Source organism: Liolophura sinensis, chromosome 11, assembly GCF_032854445.1.
Source record: "Liolophura sinensis isolate JHLJ2023 chromosome 11, CUHK_Ljap_v2, whole genome shotgun sequence".
Taxonomy (NCBI): domain Eukaryota; kingdom Metazoa; phylum Mollusca; class Polyplacophora; order Chitonida; family Chitonidae; genus Liolophura; species Liolophura sinensis.
This window is the reverse complement of record NC_088305.1, coordinates 14,194,032-14,211,998: the sequence shown is the minus strand read 5'-3', so window position 1 is coordinate 14,211,998 and position 17,967 is coordinate 14,194,032. Positions and strand designations below refer to the sequence as shown.

Sequence of the window (17,967 nt, the reverse complement as noted above, 5' to 3'; positions counted from 1 at the left end):
ATCACGTTTAACATACAATCACATTAAAACGATGTAAAAGTATACCACAGACCTTAGGTTATTTCTTAGTTTATAATTTCGGGCTGTCTTAGCTTGATGTAAACAACGGGTTGAACGGTTTTTGGCAGGGGTGAAAAGTTATCGGAGTCCTAGATAAGCTATTATTCACATTCCGTACCGTTTGATTCTTTGCTCAGCCTTAAAAGTATGTATGAATGTAAATAATACCAGAATGGTACGTCTACTGAAAGTGTATCAACAAGAAACTAATTCAAAGATTCATATGCCTATATTTTTACATAAAACATTGCAACATGTATTTTTATGACAAAATATACTTGAAATGAGAGATGTGAGATGTGGGTTTGCCAATTCATTCCTTCAACCACACGGTGTCATTTCTGTTTCACTTTGAGATATACACTTTTGCATGCATTTGTTTTCTGAGAGATGTGAGATCTGGGTTTGCCAATTCATCCCTTCAACCACACAGTGTCATTTCTGTTTTACTTTGAAATTTACACTTTTACATGCATATGTTTTCTTGGGTTGTCTTTAAGCCTCGGCTTGCCACACCAGGCTATGTTTAAAGGGCGTTTGTTTGTCTATACGTCCATCTGTCAGCAATATTACGGGAAACTGAGACTATCAGCATTGTATCTATTCTTTTGTACCGGTCACATGTGGTCATTACCGATGTCACATATACACCTATTTTCCACTGGGTCGTGCTATATGTATCGCCTGAAATACCACCCACCCAACCTTTTGCGAATACCCTGTTATCTGGCTCTCTTAATTGCAGTTAACCTTTGTTCTTAAGTTGAAACTCAAATTATAGTCTTTAACCTTTAGCACAGTCATTTCAATAACGTGTTACTTACCTCTGATATTTCTTCATAATAAGAGGATGAGATTTCCATGTGTCATTTTAAACAAATGAGCCATAACGAGATTCGTCTATGACCCGGTTCGGGTAGTATAAAGAAGTCATGCGTGAATACTCGTAAACGTTGTACTCAGGTTTGGCTTGGCACAAACCCCAGTCAAGTGTATTTTAGTGGTGATTTAAGGAATTTTGGAAACAAATCTTCATTAGTATGAGAAAGGACACCAATGCGAAGTAGTTAATCATACTACGTTCTGAGTATAAATAGAGCGGAAACCCATTATTAGATTGTTGTAACTAGCTTACGTGTCATGCCCTTTGTCCCTGATATAATGTTTGAAATCATACAACAAATAACATAAATTAACCTATGCCATGTGTGGAGACTTCATCCATGATGACACTGTTCTGTTCACCAAGACTGCATTTTTGCACAAAATACAGCAAACTGGTTACAGCGTCTAAGGACGACCTCGTGCTGATACATTTTATAACCAGCGGTATTTAACTTCAACACTCACGAAATATTACGTGTTGTGTGCGAAATCTCCTAATTCTACTGAGAGATATGTTAACGTTTTGTGCGCCAAGTGGACAAGAAGGAATTTTGTTAGGCAAAAACTGCCTTGTGTGAACTGCATGGCGAAAAGCAATACGTTTGACACGTGTGTATGAGTCCAAGTGTCTGGTGAAAAGTACAGACAATACGTTTAACCACATAACCTGTTGATCTTATCGACTGTGGATAAAACGCCACTTCCCTAGAGAACAGACAACTATAGTGCCTATGCAAAGCCGCCAGTATCCACCCCGATGATCTTGATCCTGACACAAAAAAGCACAAACAAACAACGGGCATGGTTCGAAGAGACAGTTGTAAAATGTGTATACAGAATATGAAAGTGAAAACTTACCTGAAGTAGAGGAATATGACCAGGGCTATGGTGAGGGCAATAAGAGACACACAGAATCCTACGTAGTAAATGATCCGATTCGCTTCAGACGGTAGAGGCTGCAAAATATGAACCATTCTTCTACATAATTATTTTTTATGGTTGATATGTAAAATCATACTTGGTGAGAGAATAATTGGGGCAATGGTCTTTGGTTCACCGGTTTAGAACTACTCAAAACGCTGTGTTGTCGTTATATTCAATTATTATTCACAGGAAAACAATGCAAAGGGACAAAGCCTTGGGAACTACATGTACTCGTGAACCAGCACGAGTACATGTACATTTTAAAGGAATGCGAAACCAAAATCTACACCTTGCTTTTCATTTTTCGCCTCAGAAGTCGTGCCACCTGGGGGAGGTGTGCAGAAGGGGGGGGGGGAGGGAACTGGAGTGTCCTGATTAAAATACCGCCCTGGGCTTAAAACTTGACAATTCTCCAGACGAAAAGCCAAGTTTTCCCAGCGAGAACTTAAATTGACAAGGCTTCACCCACTGACCAACGGACGATAGGTTCCGGCAGCAACAACAACGCGTTAATGCATGGATATCTCTTGCGAAAATTGATGATGTTGTACTTGGTTTTACACCATCTGCCAGTTATCTGGCACCAGTTACTGAAGAGATTCAGTCGGAATTCATATGGTGAAATTTCCTGACTTTGTGTCACAAAAATGAAGTGGAACGTTTGTTAAATCAGGCCTAAATGTTCTCATAGCCACGAACAAATGAAGAAGCAGTTTGAAAGTGAACAAACCGATTTGCAAGCCGATTTTTTCAGAAACGGATAACACTTGCAGATAATTATGGACAATAATTCATTCCGATAATTAAAGAACTGCTGAGTCACGTGGAGTGTCACTGATGTGTTTTTGCTGTGCATAATGCATTTGCCATCTGGAGAAATCATACTTGAGACGGTTTGCTCTCCCTACCCAAGAGTTGGACACGAAACTAACCTAAAAGCGGAAATCGTGTATTCTAAAATGCCTGGTGTTTCTTCAAGTTCTCTCATTATACGAATGCTCTACACAAGGCATGCGCGCTCTCTCTCTCTGTATAGAAGCTCTACACTGGCCTCAGAACTTCCACTCCTATCCATTTTATTATTGGAAATGACGTCATTATGATGTGAGGTCTAGGGAACTATAGAATAGGTATCAACGAGAGTTTGCTACGACGATGTCAACACGAATCACATGTCTGCTGTTGGACTGAGCATCCCCGAGGCATTGGGCCGAGTCCACAAAGCCCTTCCTGACTTAAATTAAAATTTAAAAGCTCTGTGCGATGCTTAGTTTTTGGTACTGGAAACTGAAATTTGAACACATTTGCCTGAAGACAACATTGATAAGGAGAGCAAAATTTTAATTTCTAAAAGCCTAAAACAAGCTTTCAGAGAAATGGCTTTGGGGAATGTCCCCTTGCATCGTTTTAATTGTATGTTAAATGTAAAATATTGCAATTAACATCAGTGCATTACTTTTTTTACCTATTTCTGCTCAAGCCATGGTGCTAGGGGGCTACTTTTTAAACATTTTCATGAACAGTTAAAATATATCTCTCACAGGGGTAAATGGACAAGAGGCCTATTTCGCTTCTTACGTGTGGCCATCTGCCATCTATCACACTGTCATCACTGCTCTAGTTTTACTTTCTATGCTGTACGTCTTTAAATACATTGTCAGTGTGAGCGTCGGTTAACTGTTAACAACTTGGTCATTAGACAGTGTGTCGCACACAGCCAATATAGTGGGTTAAGGCTATTTGTGACAAACACATTTCCATAAAGCAACAGCTTTTGCTAAACGAATGAACTCAGTGAAAGGCAGATTACATAACTAAATAATATTATACCCCGTGGAGTGATGCTTGGTTTCCATTGGTCAATACACGATCACATGATATTCCCCAAAACAGATGTGCAACGATAACGTCCTCATGCAAAGCAACGTCACGCTCGGAAAGTAATATCCGACGTTCACGAGCCAATAACCAACGATCTCGCGCTTATATCCAACGCTCGCGTGCGTTTATTCCTCCACAGCTATCTCCCTTTGTGTGCTCTCTGACGTCGGTATTCTAAAACATATGGTGCATGCTCTGGGACGCAGTTCCTGTATAATATTTGCATTACCTGATAAACTTTCCCATTACCTATTCATTTGTATAAAACAGCCCAGTGTATGTAACAATACCAAATTAATAAAATCATAATCGAATGGCTGGTTGGTTTGGCGCATGAGCAAACACAAGCAAAGATGTCACTTGTGACTCACATTAGGTGCACAGGTGGTCGACTTATCCCGAGTTTATGAATGTGTCACTTGTGATTTACATCAGATATAAAGGCATGCGACTTCTGTGTAAATCACATGAGTTAGTATATGTTACTGTTACTTTGGCCTTTAGACGCATTGTGTGAATGAATGAATGACAACGGTTTGATATCACGGTGTCAATATTTCAGCCACACCTTGACGAAAAATGAAATGTTTGACATTTAGTGCAAGCATGGATGGTTTCTATTGTATATGTACCAGTACAGTATAGCACAGATGCAGAGTGTGTTAAGGCAAATCCATGTCTCTCCCGTATATGCCATTGTCTAACGTCCTTGGCTATCCAACATCTATTGGCAAGTGCTGTTGTATCATAACAGTAATAGATAGAGACCAAAATCGCTCAGCTAATGGTAAACGCTGACGTGATCGTTACGTAACATACGGCTGCCATATAAAACATGGTATTATGGCTTCTAGAAAGTACATTGAGAACACGGGGTTGAAGCCTGTCTCTTCCTGACCTGGCCCAATTAATCAGAATGTCCAGAGGTGTAAGGGAAAAGAAACACACTGAATGTGCCTAATAACCCTATTCCGTTCCAAATTACCAGGCAGACGGCGTGGACTTCCTCTGTATATGATCTTGGAAAGTCAATAACCACGACATAATGACACCGTTTTGACAGTGCGTAACTGTAAAAGACTAATTAATGAAAAACGTTAAGTGCCACATGTCCAGAATATGGATGGCGGAAAACGATGTGTCCGGAGTAAACGTCGTCCTTACTTATGTATACAGCTATTCTAAAATTAACAGCTACTTTCCTCCAATGAGTGTTACCTCGTCTTCCATGATGCATGGGTCGTAGTTCACCTTTGCCATCCATTCGCCGTGGTCCATGCAATGCCTAGTGGCGTTTTCTGAAACGTAAAACAAGAAATATAAACCCAAATATCATCGCATCATGCATAATGGATGTAAACTGTGTGGGTACAATAAACAGGATCAGGTACAAATATGACAGTGCAGGTACGTCTAATTTATTCCAGGAATTTTCACTTGACTGACATCTTGTATCATTCAAAAAAAAGAGCCACATCACTGGTGCGTCACCATCCCCTAGATGCTGGAGCAAAGCACAAACCCTGTACACTAGACCCTTAGCTTTTCGACCCCATCGTGATCAGTATTGCCAGTCAGTGTGGTGCATCTGTGGCATCTACACGACGAGTACGTGACATCTACACGACGAGTACGTGATTATCCCCTTCAAGTTGGAGCAAGGCAAAAGTCCAGTAAACTAGACCCTTAGCCTTTCGATTCCACCATGATCAGTATTGCCAATCAGGCGGTTATATCTGTTGGTCATGATTGTCGCATTTGATGCTGGTTATTCCACCTTTTTGGCAACCTTTCACGGTTGCGGCTGTCGTATCTGGTTATCCAGTCCGAAGAGTCTTGAAGCTGGTTAGATTATTCATGTAAAATTATGACATCCCCAAGCTAACCAGACGTCATATGAAAACTAAACAATAAAGTTACATAACGACGTAACAGATGAATTTGTAGATGTGAAACTTTGTAAAGAGTCAGGGAGAACCTTGCTTTTTTTCATTTGACTACTGGAGAGCTAAAGAAAAGTAACATATTATATCTGTGGAGAAATGGGGGTAATGATTCCAGGTGGTTTCCATCTAGGATGTATTGTAATTTAATTTATAAACTTTCAGCTTTCAGCTTTCAACAAGGTTTTTATTTTCTCAGTAAAAGTTTTCATTTTGAAGAACTATGTAAAAGATGGACATGCATTTGTTTTTCTGTTCAGCATGATTGTTGACAATTTGGTACCCTTTTGAAAGAGGGCTTTAAAAGAATTTAGTTGAAAAGAGAAGACTATTATTTGTGTGTCCGGTTTGTCATATGCAATGTTGAGTGTGACGTTACATGGCCTCCAAACATGGTCTAGAGGTGAAAAGGCCGAAGTAGATCAGCACCAAAGTCAAAGTATATTACCCGCAGATCTTACCACTAATTAATTTGGCGTATGTAACACAGTGCTACCCTACAAACTACACTTGTTTTTTTTTCTTTTAACACCGCTGTGTCCAACCATTCCAAATACGTTTGCACATACGAGACGCCTTTTGAAAATTACACATAGCTTTCTGACCGGCCATTACTTGGGCCAATTTTTTCCAATGCGTACAATGTACAAAGTACAATGCCGCATACACTTTTTATTTTAATATAATCCTATCCATCTATCTATATTCTATTTCCCACAAAATCAATATTGCCAATTATGCTGTGGGATCGAACTGCTCTGCTACCACACCCTTCTCCTTCAATCCTGCAATCTTTCAATCACAATGTGGCATAACTCTAACAATATAAAAGGTTACAGCATAGAGAGTAAAATCAGAGCAGCGATAACAGTGTGATAGACGTAGAGCATAGAGAGTAAAATCAAACCAGTGACGACAGTGTGATAGACGTACAACAGAGCAGCAACGACAGTGTGATAGACGTACGGCATGGGGAATAAAACCAAAGCAGGGACGAGAGTGTGATAGACGTTCAGCATAGAGAGTAAAACCAGAGCAGAGACGACAGTGTAATAGATGTACAGCATGGAGAGTAAAATCAGAGCAGCGACGACATTGTGATAGACGTTCAGCATAGATAGTAAAGTCAGAGCAGCGACGACGGTGTCATAGACGTACAGCATGTAGAGTAAAATCGGAGCAGCGACGACAGTGTGATAGATGTACAGCATGGAGAGTAAAATCAGAGCAGCGACGACAGTGTGATAGACGTTCAGCATAGAGAGTAAAGTCAGAGCAGCGACGACAGTGTGATAGACGTTCAGCATGGAGAGTAAAGTCAGAGCAGCGACGACGGTGTGATAGACGTTCAGCATGGAGAGTAAAGTCAGAGCAGCGACCACGGAGAGTAAGGTTAGTATGGAGATTAAAATCAGAGCAGCAACGGCAGTTTGATAGACGCACAGCATGGAGAGTAAAGCCAGAGCAGTGACGACAGTGTGATAGACGTACAGCATAGAGAGTAAAGTCAGAGCAGCGACGACAGCATGATAGACGTACAGCATGGAGAGTAAAGTCAGAGCAGCGACGACAGTGTGATAAACGTACAGCATGGAGAGTAAAATCAGAGCAGCGACCACGGTGTGATAGACGTTCAGCATGGAGAGTAAAATCAGAGCAGCGACGACAGTGTGATAGACGTACAGCATAGAGAGTAAGGTTAGTATGGAGATTAAAATCAGAGCAGCAACGGCAGTTTGATAGACGCACAGCATGGAGAATAAAACCAAAGCAGCGACGACAGTATGATATACGTACAGCATGGAAAGTAAAGCCAGAGCAATGACGACAGTGTGATAGACGTACAGCATGTAGAGTAAAGTCAGAGCAGCGACGACAGTGTGATAGACGTACGCATGGCGACTAAGACCTTAGCAGCGACGACAGTGTTATGGACGTACAGCATAGAAAGTAAAGTCAGAGCAGCGACGACAGTGTGATAGACGTACTGCATGGAGAGTAAAGTCCCAGCAGCGACGACAGTGTGATAGACGTTCAGCATGGAGAGTAAAGTCAAGGCAGCGACGACAGTGTGATAGACGTACAGCAAGAATAAAGTCAGAGCAGGGACGACAGTGTGATAGACGTGCAGCATGGAGAATAAAGTCAGAGCAGGGATGACAGTGTGATAGTTGGCATTTGGTAAATAAAGGAAAGGTCATAACTATTCAGTTAGAGTGTAGAACGCGATCGCCGTGAACAACGCACGGACTGTGCATCTCTTTCTAGTGGACCAAATCGCTTATATGGAATGAAGTGATGTTCTTCGAAAACTAATGTGCTTGATGCCTATTGAATGAACAGTCAGTCATAACCTTTCTCTTGAATTTTCCTTGGGAGATACATCACAAGCAAATTATGACTGTGTTGTCTAAAAGGTCTTTATTGAAATTCATTAACTATAGATGAACTGTTCACGGCGGAATCGAAAGGGTAAGGGTCTAGATAACAAGGCATGAACAGGGCTAGATAACAAGAAAGAGTTACGATCAGTTCTGATTTTAAGGACATAAATGTAATAACTGCTTTATTACATGACCTATATTTTGCCAAACATTTTTGCGGCTGTAAGACGCACCCGAAAGTATCTGTGTGGGAAACGTGCAAGTTGCTACTGTGTAAGTATTTATATTTGTAAATATATATATATTATTTTGTAAGTCTTTGATTTATTTTCTAAGCATTTGTATAATCTCTTAGAACAAAACCTTGACTGAGATAAATTGTACAAAGGCTGGATTTCACTTGTGACGTGTTACCTTTTGCCAGCTATCACGCTACCATAGTTGCTGTGGTGTTACTTCCCATTGTACGGGCTTTGTATTGCACACCTCCTTAAAACAGAATTCTACAAAAAATTCTGTCCCAGGGCTTGGCCTCTTTGCATAGTTTTCGTGTAAATATTTTATTAAATATTATGACAACATAGCATTTTGAGTAATCCTAGACAGTCCCGTCTAATGACTTGCGATTACCTTCACCTCATTTTTTACCTAATTGTGCCTAAGCCATGGTGCTCTAAAGGAGCAAGATGCTGCTGCTTATTAAGCGTCTGTATGAACAGTTGGAGTACAAGATGATGGTCGTCAAGATGTCGGGTATCTGTGAAAATTTTGCCACTGGTCGGGTTTTACCTTGCATGATGTTGTCTTTGTAAGAATGAAAACTTACGTGTATGATCGACGCCTGGTAGGCCGACTGGGCAGGGGATGACGGCCGTGTGACCCGCCGGGGTGACTGGCCAGCACGAGAAATTATCCCAGGTGCTGCTACAGTACAACTGGCCATCTACAAAACAAAAAATAACCAAACATAAAACTCAGTTGTGGCAAAGTATTTTTTGTGTTCCTATTTACTTGTTTCAGGTCACGACTTTGATGTCTGTAACAGTAGTTACGGTATGTTCGTTATAGCCATAGAATAAGTTTAACTACTATTTTATCAGAATACATCACTTCGGCATGTACAAAAGTGGTCGACTTTTTTATGGCTGTAGGCAGGGCAGAGAGAAACCAACGCTTCTGTATTCTCTGATAGAGGGCATATTCGCAGTGCAACCAGACTACCGGATGGTACGTCCATTCCAGCAGAAGGCGAGCTGATTACCTGCACACAGATGTTATGGTAAGTGATAGCTCTGACGTACGAACTCATTCTAAATTGCGACAATGATGCTTCACATGGGGGAACCTCGAGGTCACTGTTTTAATTATAGTCAACTAACACTTCATATTTGTTGCGTAATTCTTCTATGCGGAACTGACATTTACCGACTCGTGTGGGCTTGTGTCGTCTTTAACGTAGTATACTCTTTCGAATTAGAAGTCACTTCAACTAATATTTCCCCTCACATCACAGATGATTGTCAAGTTAATACGCCCAATGTCAGCTTTAAATTATTTCCATGACGTCTACTAAGTTCAGTACTCGACAGCCTCCCTACTTAATAATCATTTATGGTCCCTATGTCAATCCTGTCACCGGTTAAAATGATTACTATTCATTCTACTTGTTCGTGAAGAGAAATACATTAATTCCCTATAGGAAATTTGATAAGCACGATCCGAGCTGTCATCCGCGATGAGCACTAAGCCGTGGGTCAACCGGGAATATGTTTAAACTGTGTCAAACGTCAAAATGCCGGAGAATTGGAATCGTATATCCTACTTCAAGAGTGTTAATTCGGAATAACAGATGAGTAACGTCACACATGTACTTAAGCATAAGCCGACTATTTGATCGTCGTGGGCTCCCGTCCTGGGCGCATCGAAGAAAATAGCTACAAAGGTGATTATGCTATTTACGTCAGAAAGCATACTTTCGTCGGCATTTGGTTTACAGTTCTATTTGCCCAAACCTCAAACCAAACTCCCAAACAACACCGCGTAAACACTGCATTGTAACAAAAGCTATTTGCCATAAGGCTTTTACCGTGGGGATAGGCAAGGACGTAGAGGTCGACGGGTCCGATGGGAAAATCCAAACCGTTAGCTCTAGACAAATGTAACCACATTGGCAATTGGCGATGAAAATTTGTGAAATAAATGTAAATATACACCCTATAAAAATTCTGTATTTTCGAACACAAATTACGAGATGACAAGAGAGAATTCATATCCAGCATATGTAACTGCACACTCATACGTCACAACTGAACGTCATGGTGACGTTCTACTCGATAAAAAAAACATTGGAGCATTTGGATACACCTGACAGCTACATGTATCCCACTTTATTCAATGACATTTATGTTTGCACTACAAATATATTAATAAACCAAGATAAAACATGTGGAGAAGAAACACAGAGAATAGTGAAAAAAAAAACCAAAACTAGGCCCTACGAAGTTCATGAGGTGGTGTAAAATGAAGAGTCAAGAAATCCGCAATTTGTGTCTTTCTTGTCCCATACAACAAACGATCTCACCTAAATGTTTTCTCCGTTGTCAGTGGAATAACCTGTATAGCACTTATGTAAAACTTATGTTTTCAAACTCTTTAAATCTTCGAAATCTGGAAAATTGCATTGAATGTTAATAACTGATTTCTTACCATGATATGTTTTAGTGAACAAGTTTACTCTGGTGCTGACATAATGGGAAAGTTCTGTCAACACTAACAGGTTTATTAAAATATATCGTGACAGCAAATTGTTTGTTCCTTATTTCTGTTATTAAAATCCAAACTGTGTACACTAGTGGTATGTTATAAATTGGACATTTCTTCTGGGATTAAAGAGGAGCAGTACACATGGTGCAGTTTTATATGTATTGTTTTCATTTTTGGCAAAGAGAGAGGATATTATGCTGTAACGTATAGAATATGTCTTATCTGTGATCCCAGCTAAGCTTATGTGTGGAGGAACCCTGAAAATGCATCGAGCAGATCAATGGCATTTCACCAACGCATGTTGTTTAAGTCTGCTTTTATTACCTCATTGAATTAACCAGTCGCACATTGGAAATTGTTTCAGTTCTGGAGATCTTAACAAATAGAGTCAACTAACAAAGGTGTTGTTTATTTCCCTTGTGGAGAACAACCTAATTATTTCTACAGGGTTCATCATTCACCAGGCTGGCGACTATACTTCCACGCCACCAAAGTCAGAGGAGGCCCAATTCAATATCCGGGCAGAATTCCGTTAACATGGGTAAATCATGCATAGACAGCCCCCATATGCCGGCTTCAAGACGACATGAAACGCTTAGGTAGTTATCAAGGATGAACCCTTGGAAACGGACATTAAACTGATCACAGCTATCAATGTCTGGCCGGACAGTAATACGGACGAGCTAACGGGACACGGAGGAGAAGACGGAAGCTGGGTTTCACTGCTGAGGTGGTCAATCCCTGGACGGCTGTAAGCAAAGTCCAGCTGTTAGCGGACTGATGGCTAATTTTGCGCCTCATTACGCTGTGATTGAGAGAATAATAGAGGAGAATGGCCTTATGGGGTTTCTAGCTTCGCCGAGGAGATCATGAGGGAAGTCACGGAGGCAGATGTTTGCTTGTCTGCAGTGACGGTCATGGCAGATCTCACACACCACAGAGGTTTGGCCCATCTTATATACGGGCTCATAAAAGCTCTTACACAGCAAGTTTAGGAAGCACCACTCCAGTTGTATTCTACTTTGCTTCCTTTGCATCATATCGTTTCCTTTAATATTAAACACGCGAATGTGCGTGAATTTGAAATATTTATTCCTCCGTCTTAAAATATTTCACACTAGTCCCCGGGGAAACAAATTTAAAAACGTTTGTATAAAGCATTACAGTATTAATTGTAAAGCCTGAGCGGTGAATTATGTCAGATAGTTGTTAAATTGTCACTTTAAATTGTTAAATGAAATCCGGTTTCTAACTAATGTACCCCACTTAGGGTTTTAGTCTAACCGTTCATGTAAATACCTGTATAGAAGAGCCGTATACAACTGTTAACACCATGGTTATGGCGTAAGCAGAATTAAATGAAAAAGTGATGAGATGTTTATTGCAATTTATTAGGGTTCTAGTCATATTTGTCCTATCAATTTGCCAAATTCTCCTAAACCGTGGTGTGTGAATAGCATTTCCAATTTAGTCACATTCTACAAATTGTTTGAAACACGGTCCTGAATATCCCCGTACAAAACATAAAAAAGACTGCTTAAACGAGGCCGTTTGGAATGTAATTACTCAATTACTGGGTACAAAACAGTTACGCATATATGTAGTGTTTTCTTCCATTTATTTGGTTTTAACACCGAACTCAAGACAAATCGCCTCACATAACACCCAATGGTCACCGGTATATCTGGCATATAGCTTTCGCTGTTGTTGAACAAACAGGCTTTGTTCGAAAACAAATCATCGCCCCATTTCATTATTCGAATCTACCGACTGAGAGAAGAATAGTGTGAAACATGCCGATTAACCAAACAGTGCGCACAACAATATCCGGGTCTTCAGTTGCGATAAACAAAGGCATGTGTGTGTTAAAACCCTCGGTATTCGAACACAATTCAGCTGACTTATTAGGATGTTTGTGACACCAGGAACTTAGAATGGCGTCGACCATGGCTACAGTTAAACACTAAGTTTGTATAAAAATATACAAACAAAACTAGAACGAACCATAATCTTTCGTTTGTTGCAAAAGTTTAGATGACCTTCTTCATTTGTGTGTCCCCAGTAAAACCGGTTGTGCGGATGCGTGCTGATGCGCTCCCAAAACCGCTTGCCCCATTGTCACTATGGTCTAAGATATGTGCGTGGTACTGGAGCAGAAACAGCTTTCTCTTCAAGTAGTCAAGTAATCAGAAACAAAGCTGACAGCATCTACCTCGCAAAAAACAGTTCTCACGTTGTGTGTAACAATGATACACGGCAAATAACCTAAGGAGCAGATGGCTATGGCAAACCCTTCCCATATGTAGCCTATGATTATAAATGATGTACATTTGTGCATGCAAATTGTGCATTTGTGTAATTTTCATATACATATGTAAAAACACTTATACTTAACGTACATTTAAAGTTTCGTTTAATTTGCATGTTTGTCGAACACTTTTAAATGTACAATAAATTCCCAAGATACGAAATAGTTTCGTATATGTACAAAAAAATTTCACATATACTCAGAAAAAATTGCGTTTATGTCAACTCAAGATTAATAAGACATAAGATATTTACCTTTGTACTAATGTGGATGAGTCGTCGGAGAAGAGCATGTTCTAATCTTTGATTTACATGCCTAATGATAATATTTGAATGGTGATGACAGTAAATTGGTCTTTGCTGCATTTCCAGATGTGCACAGGTTAGGGTAAATATTGCCACAAAACAGAAAACTATCGAAGGCCATGCTTGATACTAAGACTTTGACGTGATCGATTGGTTAATTCCTTGTTTGGATTTAACGTCAGGTTTAAACATATTTCGACCAAGGACCTACGGTAAACACAACGAGGTGGAAGAAACCTGATACAGCAGAAAACTAAGTACGGGTTTTCGGACACAAAATAGTTTTCACTATCAAACGAAGAATGTGTAGAAGCTGATCAATTTATGAATTCTCATAATACCTTATTACATACGACAAAACAAGAATACTATGTTCAAGCCTTCTGTCTCATGGGCTTGTGACGGCAACACAGCTTTAGCCGAGGCAAATACGTATCGGTAAATATTCCATGTATGAATGCCTTTCATGAGATATGTGTAAGCTTGAATTCGCTGATGAGAATTATCGCTCTGTCACTCAGCCTCTCAACATTTTAGGTTTATCTGTCTAAACCTTCGCCCCCCCTCCCCCCCCCCCTTTCCCCGTGGCTCAGTTGGTTAGCGCGCTACAGCAGTGTAATGACCCAGGAGTCTCTCACCAATGCCGTCGCTATGAGTTCAAGTCCAGTTCAGGCTGGCTTCCTCTCCATCCGTAAGTCGGAAGGTCTGCCTGCAATCTGCAGATGGGCGTGGGCTTCCGCCGGTCGCTGCCCCGGTTTCCTCCCACCATAATGCTGGCCGTCGTCGTATAAGTAAAATATTCTTGAGTAAATAATCTCAAATAAATAAATAGATAAATTTAAACCTAACTTACAGAATATGGAAAGAAATTTATGAATTCCGCGCTCCTCATAGCTACTTTAGGACATATCTACCAAACCAGTGCATATAAATCTAGTGATCTACGTATCAGTTCACCATAAAGGACACGCGGAAAGATTTGACGAAGTAAAATGTAAAAAAAGGCGGAATTCACGCGATAACGACTCGCGGACACACGTGATAAATAAGAGACATTGCTCTAGGCAACCTCTTTACTAATACATGGGTCAGCCAAGCGGTACAAACATCAATCTATCGTCCAGTTTAGGTGCTAATTGGCACAACAGAGCAAATAATTTTGTATCGATTTCCCATGGTGTCATAGCTCTGTCCCTCCAAAAGAAAGGATTTTTGGGGCTAAAACTCTTAACAGTTTGTTTATAACAAATAATGCTTCCCTATAATACTTAATTTATCTCAGTGCATGTGAAAGCCGAGAACTGGTTAAAAGGAGGGATTGTCTACTACAGAAACTGCAAGAAGAGAGTCAAATTTGCAAGCTAAGTGGGACAAATTCTGCAAATATGTGAATCATATGAAAAATTGTTGCATCTGTCAAGAATATATTACTTCTAGAATAAAAGTTTTTGACCGACAAATAGTCTGATAAAAGCCAGAAATTCTGGGCAACGCAACTTTCAAAAGGACTTAATTGTCTGTCTTGGTAAGCCCAAGGAATCAGTTCTTTTGTGTTATTCCCAGCGTAGTTTTAGCGTTTGATGAGGGTTCTTATCCTATGTGAGGAGGCGGCGAGGGAGGACTAGTAAGTCTCTGTTCTGTCAATTCCATGCCATTAATTTTAATCCACAAAGAGCATATCAACGATCCAACAAGCTCCATTCTGGATTGGTTTCAGAATTCAGAATCTAGCCTTCAGGCCTGTTTTAGTTATACTTCCTGGAAGGCACACATAGAAACTGTTGGCTACATTGTTACGAACGTGAAAAGTGTTGGATGTTCCCATAAAAGCCATGCAAATTTTGTTATTATGCAATACAAAATTCATACTGCGATAGGTAATTACAACAAGGTCTCATTCAGCTACTGCCAAAGCAGGTCTCCTCCGCTTATAGGCGTTATCGCCAACATATAAAACACAAACCCTGATGCCTTCCGTTTTACTGTATTTGCAGATATTTTCACTGAAGACACATCCCAATGGCTACAAAGTATATCTCACAATAACGCTCTTATGATCCGGTAGTGAGAATGTTTTTATTTCTGAAACTGGGCTCAGTTTTTAAACTTAGCCCACCAGTATGTCTCGAGAGAAATGTTAAATGAGACAGACGGGAAAATTATCCATAACTCTAATACAAACGCACTGGATCTGGCTGAATATCTGACGCTCATGTATCCCTCGTTAAGCGAATACAATCGTTCAAAAGCGATAATTGAACGACCCATTTCATTTCGATGCCTTAACACCAATTTCATCAATACATCATCAAACTGTCATTTATTTCACGAAGAAATATAACATTCAATTTTCCATCCATGGAAAACCAAATTGGATGTCAGAGGTCAAAAATAATTTCCAGACATTAAAAGATTTACATCAGAAGCGCTTTGATTGCAAAGGCGTAGCATTTGGTTGTAAACTGGTTACGTTGTTTGCTTTTTAATCGCTGAGTCACCGGACTATTGCCAGCCATTTTCATGTTTCTTCTTTAGTAGAACACATAGAACAAAGCAATACACTTCATCTGTACATATGAATAATTGTTCGTTCCTATGTTTAAAAACTTTAATAAATGTTCGTTCCTATGTTTAAAAACTTTAGTCCGTTTATAAATGAAGTTTCCTGAACCCCTTCTTGCCTTACACCAAATTAAATCACGCCTTAGATGGAAATGCTTGCCAGTAACTTGTTAAAGGTCAATGGCTTACTCCGGGCAATACGATTTTCCTATTTACAACAATATGCAATAACTGCAACTTGCAGTTCCGAAAAAACAAAACATAATGATCGGAAGGATTAGCGCCTATTAGTTAGAACGGTTGTGATATGAGAGGTCAAGTTAGTCGACAGGTTCACTACAATGAGCTCCTTAACTCTAAGCATCATCTTCCTGAGTTAATGATTTTCGTTCAAAATTGTGGCATAGCCCATACATATTGGCTTAAAACCATAAAACTTAATTGATTCACATGAAAGTGTGAACATAATATAAAAGCTCTAGGTTTGATGGACACAATTAATAATGTTTAAAATGTGCTGAAATGTTGAATATATGAAAAGTAAGAGCAAATCTACTGAAATATTAAACTCAACATGTGAAATATTCGATTAAACATGTAGATACTCATAGTAAATGTGTAAATTATTAGATTCAATATTATCGCCAAATAAATTGTTATTCTACACGGCAATAACTTTACATACATAACCAATGACATACAGTTGGCTTTATATAACGTAAGCCGTACGCAGCAAGAACTCACGGTGACTGGAACAGCTCTGCTAAAATATCTGATACCCACGGGTATACGACAAGGGGCAGTGCTGTTGAAGTGTGATGATGAAGTAGAAGATAGAAAAAAGCTAACTTTGGCTTACAATTTTCAGGATATTCCAGGTTAATCCATCGTATGCTTGCTGACACAAATCGTCCATGCTTTCCTTGTCAGATCTCGTAACGGCTTCTCCAACAGCCGGTTGCATACTGGCGTTGGTACTCTCTCCGAGGTCTAAGTGCGTTTGCGTGGAAAGCCTTTTAGTAGTGGAACTTGTTTCATTGGACAGTGGCACGCTCCCATGTGACGAATGACTAAGGAATATTATTAGCACGAGTAGCCCAACCCGCAGTGGCCTCATGCTGTCCTTCCTTTGCGAGAGACAAACTGTTAGGACGTATGCATGCACATCTCAACGTTTGTCGTGCCAAGCTACATTATTCGGGGCAATAGATGGCGTGTTTGCCACGTCTTAGTCTACCTCAAAACCAGGACGCACTACGGTTTACAGGTAGTTTGCAGACTTGTTACAGTCTACTCAAAGTAAGCGTGAAAAGCATTTAATCTCCATGTACAAAACTGTTGTGAATACTATGTGTTTTACAATAAGTTCTAATCTAAACTGAAACTGTTATGGTCTAAACTAACGATAGTTGATAAATGCACCTTATTAAAATGATGAACTGATCGTCCAAGTCTAATACTATAGCTCCCTCCAGCCTTGAAGAGTGCTGGGATCAGCAACTGCAATGTATATTGGCTTTAGCGAAACAGATCGATTCTTGTGAAGATCACTGACTGTGTCTCTTTGCCGTCTTCTGATGCATCACACACGCAGCGCAGTCATCACCACTGTTTGGTATGAGCGTCACATCAAGTGTTTGATACTTTCAACGAACCCTGTCACAAACCCGCTAAGCAGAAACACATTTGGAACGAATGATGCTCGAACTCTCCAGAAATATGACTGGAACAGGTAATGGCCACTCAAGGTAACAATTCTACGTCACACCACTGGAAATACACCGATACGTTTTTAGTAAACGCCAATGACAACTACAACAGGCAACTATCGTTCAGTTGTTGCCTATAGCCTTTTTTGTAAGGATGTTTCGCTGCCGTCGAGGAAAATGAGTTACACTTTCAGAAATCAAAATTCTTGGCTTCTGTCGCGTAAGCTTGGTAAGACAGTCTCC

The 17,967-nt window shown here is 40.0% G+C and overlaps 1 protein-coding gene across 1 annotated transcript in view; it reads right to left on the bottom strand.

Annotated features, from left to right (window-relative positions):
• Positions 1-17,967, bottom strand: part of LOC135478103 (corticotropin-releasing factor receptor 1-like) — a 106,640-nt gene that overhangs the window by 19,211 nt on the left and 69,462 nt on the right. Inside the window, exons 4-6 of the mRNA XM_064758374.1 lie at positions 8,904-9,020; positions 4,969-5,048; positions 1,804-1,901 (exon numbers count right to left, since the gene is read on the bottom strand). Of these exons, the coding sequence (XP_064614444.1) occupies positions 1,804-1,901; positions 4,969-5,048; positions 8,904-9,020 (295 nt within the window). The remainder of the gene's footprint in view (positions 1-1,803; positions 1,902-4,968; positions 5,049-8,903; positions 9,021-17,967) is intronic.